Below are 4,707 nucleotides of genomic sequence, written 5' to 3'. Positions count from 1 at the left end.
TTCTCTTCTTAAAAAAAAGACCAAAAGAAAAAAAAAATAGAAGAATGTATACTATAAAAAGTAAAAAAATAAAAATATTAAAATTATTTTTTTAATGTGAAATTATAATATGTAATTCTTTACAAAAAGTAGAAAATTAAAAATATTAAAATTATTTTTTTAATGTGAAATTTTAATATGTAATTCTTAGTAAATTATATAGGGTGATAAAGTTAAGGCTAAATTTGTTAAAAAAAAAACTCTAAATATTTATTTTTGCATACTATTATTCTTACAAATATGTATATATACTAGGTGATTGTTACGTGCCAAGCCACGTAGTGTTAGTTTTATTTAATATTTTAGTTTTTTTATTTTAATTAATAATTAAAATAGTATAATTATTTGAATGATTTGTTTTATAAAAATAAACTATGTGTCAGTATATTTAGTAAGTAAAACATAGTTGTGTTATAATAATGTAAGTTATTAATAGTAAAATGTACATTAATCTTCTAACTGAAAAAAGTTCTATTATTTCATTTCATATCTAATAATAGCTACACAACTATATATTTATAGATTTTCACATTCTTTGCAAATTACTAATAAGCACCAATAATATTTTCATATTCTAATATTTTTCAACCTTCTCCTCTTGGTGGTAAAATTAAAATTAAAACTAAAAATAAGCACAAACATATAAGGTAAATACTAATTACAGCCCATTTCATCTTCTTTTTATTTTTTTAAGCTATTTTATCTTTTCTAGACATTTTATCTATATTTTTCTTTTTTAAAAAATAAATAAAAAAATTATTAATATTCTTTTTTAAGATAGGTTTGTTAGAGAGATATGTGGCTAAGATGATTTTTTTAATTTAAAAAGAGATTATTAATATTTAAAAGATTGTTTGATTTTTTGGGTTTAATTATTGGGTTTATTTGTTAACGGGAGATCAAACCTAATCGTTAAATTTAACAGAATATTCTTTTATTTTTAAGTATATTCTGTTAAACCAAGAAATGCCGTTAGATAAACACTTTTAATATATAAAGATATATATGCAGTTATATTGAATAAAAAAAACAATAAAACATGTTTTTACATATATTGAGTAAAATTTAGTTTTATTAATCAATTAAACTCAATCATTCACATATAAATGATAATTTAGTCAAAAAAAAAAAACAATTAATCACCACATATTTTGTATATGATTAACCTCAACATAATAAATTTAATATGTAGAAGCCCAAAACAAGATTGTTACTTTTATAGTAGTTATTAATAAAAAATAAAAAAAAGCAATTAATCACCACATATTTTGTATATGATTAACCTCAACATAATAAATTAAAGGTGAGAAGTGAGGACTTTCTAGTAATTTAATATGTGGAAGCCCAAAACAAGATTCTCACTTTTATAGTAGTTATAGATATATATAGGGAATTTCTACGGTAAAACATGTAGTTTATCCCTCATGCTATAGGGAAGCTTATTCATCCAATTATAATTAAAAAGAAAAAAAGTGTATATAGATTTAGTTAGAGCAGGTGTATAGGATTAATTCTTTTACTTTATTTAAAATCCTTTTATCACATTATGTGTGAGTTGGTGTGATAGATTTTGGTGTACAGTGGAGAAAGTGGTGAACTCCACTTTGATATCAAATTTAGTGTTGCACCAACACTAACATTAAAATAAGAGAATTATTCTATATGCCAATTCTTTTTTTTTTTTTTAAATTTACAGGTTGGGTTATTTTAGTAGTTACTCCGATGATTTTTATGTGAGTTACTATGTAGATTTTGGTTGCGATTTAAGTTGTTATGTGAGTTGCTATATAGATTTCAATAAAAATATCAAAAAAACTGCTTTAAAGTGTAAAAATAAAAAAATCTCAATATAATATTATATTCTCTTTTTGTTCTAACCATAATACCAAAAAATACACTAAAAAATATTCTTTATTATTATTTTTAAATAGAAAAAAATAAAGTATTCTTTTTATTATATTATTATTAAAAAAATTTATAGTGCACCCATAAATTGATACACCGATATATTTCCTATTTGTTTTAGTATTCAAGAGAATTTTTTTAGTCTATTTTTTTTAATGGTCATATACGTTGTAGTTATTTAAGATATCCTGCAAAATTTTAAAAAATTTGGAAAAGTTTAACACGCCGAAGAATAGAGTTTTTAATAGTCTATTGTATACGCGTGTAAAATAGACTATTTGAGCAGTGCTTTCTATATTGTAAATTATTCTAAATTTTTAATATTTTACAAAATATCTTAAATAACTATAATGTATACAATCATAAAAAAAAAAAAAGATAAACTAAAATTTATTTTTATATGCTAAGACAGTCACTGCATTATTATTTAGGATGCATGGCAGATGCACAAATAATAATAATAATAATAATAATAATAATAATAATAATAATAATAATAATAATAATAATAATAATAATAATAAATACGAATGCCGTAATGTTAGTGCCTAGAACGTCAATATAGTGTATAAAATAAATGCCTTATACTATGACTATTTCTAAATTTAAAATATTTGTAGATAGACCACTAATTACAACAAAATTTACTATTTTTTAGTTTGTCATCAAAGTGTTTATATAAGTAGTTAACTTCAACTAATAAAACTACATTAAGAGTTATTCCACAATTTTATTTGAATTTAGTTGTGTAGGTGGTATTTATTTATCTATGTTTAAATTATATTTAAAAGTTAAATGAATACATTATTAATTTGCATTATTTGGAAAGAAAAAAATATACTATATAAATCTAATGTAAAAGCTATCAAAATAAATCTTTAATTAAAAGTTATTTTGAACTTTGAGTTTTTTACATTAATTTTATAAAAATATTATTAAGAAGTAAACTTTTTTTTTTTTTTAGAAAAAATAGCAATTTCATTAAATTTAGCATTCTGAATATAAGATATCGAACATAGTAGTCGTAGCGTTAGACTCATAAATGCTACGATCACAATAGACTTGAGCTACCCTAGCAGCAGTATGTGTTAGTCGATTTGCTGTCTGTTTTACAAAATAAATTTTAACACTATATTAATAGCAAAGTTGGTAATTAAAATTATTTTTTGAAAATAAATACTTATATAAAAAAATTAAACTATTTTTTTTTTTAAATAATAATAATAATTTAAATTAAAAATTAATAATTTTTTTTTATAAATTATTAATATTATTTTATTTTTTAAAATAAATATATAATTAATAAATATTATTATAACGCATAAAGTTTTAATTGTATACAGGCAGTCTTATCGTAGGAGTATACACCTTATATTATAATAACCACACGATCTAAAATCAATGGTTAAAAAAAGTACCCTACCGGTAGGGAATTTTTACTAGGTCCTACCATAGTCTTGCCCTATATATATGCTAGATAGATGTTACGTGCCAAGTCACGTATGTTAATTTTATTTTAGTTTTTAGTTTTTTTTAATATCATAATTTTAAAATTAATAATATTTAATGTAGTGATAATCATTGAAATTTAAAAGCATAATAGTGATTTAAATAAAAACAAAAATTACTATTATACTTTGTAATAGTAATTAAAAAAAAATTATTATTCGTCATAAATTTATCTTCGCAATTAATGAAAATGCTCATCTGGTTAATTGTAAAGTGTCTCAACTAATGAAGCCAGATAGTAGACAATTGGATTTGGAGCTTATTGAGGACTTGTTTGAGTGTCATGATGTGGAGCTCATCAAGCAGGTGCCTTTGAGTGTTAATCTTGAGAGTGATAGTTGGTTTTGGAATAAGGATCCGACTGGTTTTTTCACTATTAAAAGCGCCTATTCTCACTTGCAGTCGGTCAATGGTAGTTGGAATTCATCCATGGAGGAGGATGTTTGGAAGATGTTGTGGAAGATTAAAGCCCCTCCTAAGATTTTACATTTTGTTTGGAAAGCTCTTTCGGGTTGTTTGCCTACACGTACTCAGTTTCATAGTAAACATGTTCCTGTGGATTTACATTGTGTGTTTTGCAATTTTACGGAAGAGTCTATTTTTCATGTTTTAGTTCAATGCTCTTTTGCGCATTCTTGTTGGCTCCGATCAGCGTTAGGTGTTTGGCATTCTGTAGCTACCAATTTTTTTGACTAGTTTATGGAAGTGTTGGCAGTAGGCAATATGGGGTTGGTTGAAGAAGCCGTCATGGTTGGTTGGGAAATTTGGAAGGCTTGGAATGATATGCTTTGGAATGGTAAAAGTGTTAGAAATTATTTTACCAGGATCTTAGATCTACTCACAAGTATGTTGATTAACACCCTAAATATGAACTTTCTAAAACGATGAAATAAACACATATAAAGTTTAGTAAACCTTACATTGGGTGCAGCGGAATATAATGACTCCTTCCGTTCAGATATCTAGCCCTTGATTCCTTTCTGTAGCAGAGCATTATCAATATCTGAACCTGGATCTCTTTCTCTGATTCTTTAGTGCTGAAACTCCTTCTTGTTGAAAGTCTTTCTTCACGATCTTCCTCACTATGATTGAGGTATCACTTGCTGTGTGTGGGCACTACTCTAATCACTAAGTATTTCGAAATTGAAGAGGGAAGAAAGAGAAGAGGGTGGCGGCTAGGTATAGAGAGAGAAGGCTCAGGTTTTTCTCTGAAGGAAAAAGTAGAAAATTTAAGTGTTAATTTCTTGAAGCCTT

The 4,707-nt window shown here is 24.6% G+C and overlaps 1 protein-coding gene across 1 annotated transcript; it reads left to right on the top strand.

Annotated features, from left to right (window-relative positions):
• The first annotated feature begins 3,678 nt into the window (after positions 1-3,678).
• Positions 3,679-4,149, top strand: LOC133034491 (uncharacterized). The gene has a single exon (XM_061109585.1). It carries the CDS (start codon positions 3,679-3,681, stop codon positions 4,147-4,149), a length of 471 nt encoding a protein of 156 aa, XP_060965568.1.
• The last annotated feature ends 558 nt before the right edge of the window (positions 4,150-4,707 follow it).

The sequence above is a fragment of the Cannabis sativa genome, chromosome 2 (assembly GCF_029168945.1).
Source record: "Cannabis sativa cultivar Pink pepper isolate KNU-18-1 chromosome 2, ASM2916894v1, whole genome shotgun sequence".
In the NCBI taxonomy this organism is placed as follows: domain Eukaryota; kingdom Viridiplantae; phylum Streptophyta; class Magnoliopsida; order Rosales; family Cannabaceae; genus Cannabis; species Cannabis sativa.
Note: the sequence above shows the minus strand (reverse complement) of the source record. Positions and strands in the feature narration are given on the sequence as shown.

What these genes read in the sequence shown, in the direction of transcription:
- LOC133034491 (XM_061109585.1), top strand. Translation starts at nt 3,679, where the DNA reads ATGAAGCCAGATAGTAGACAATTGGATTTGGAGCTTATTGAGGACTTG.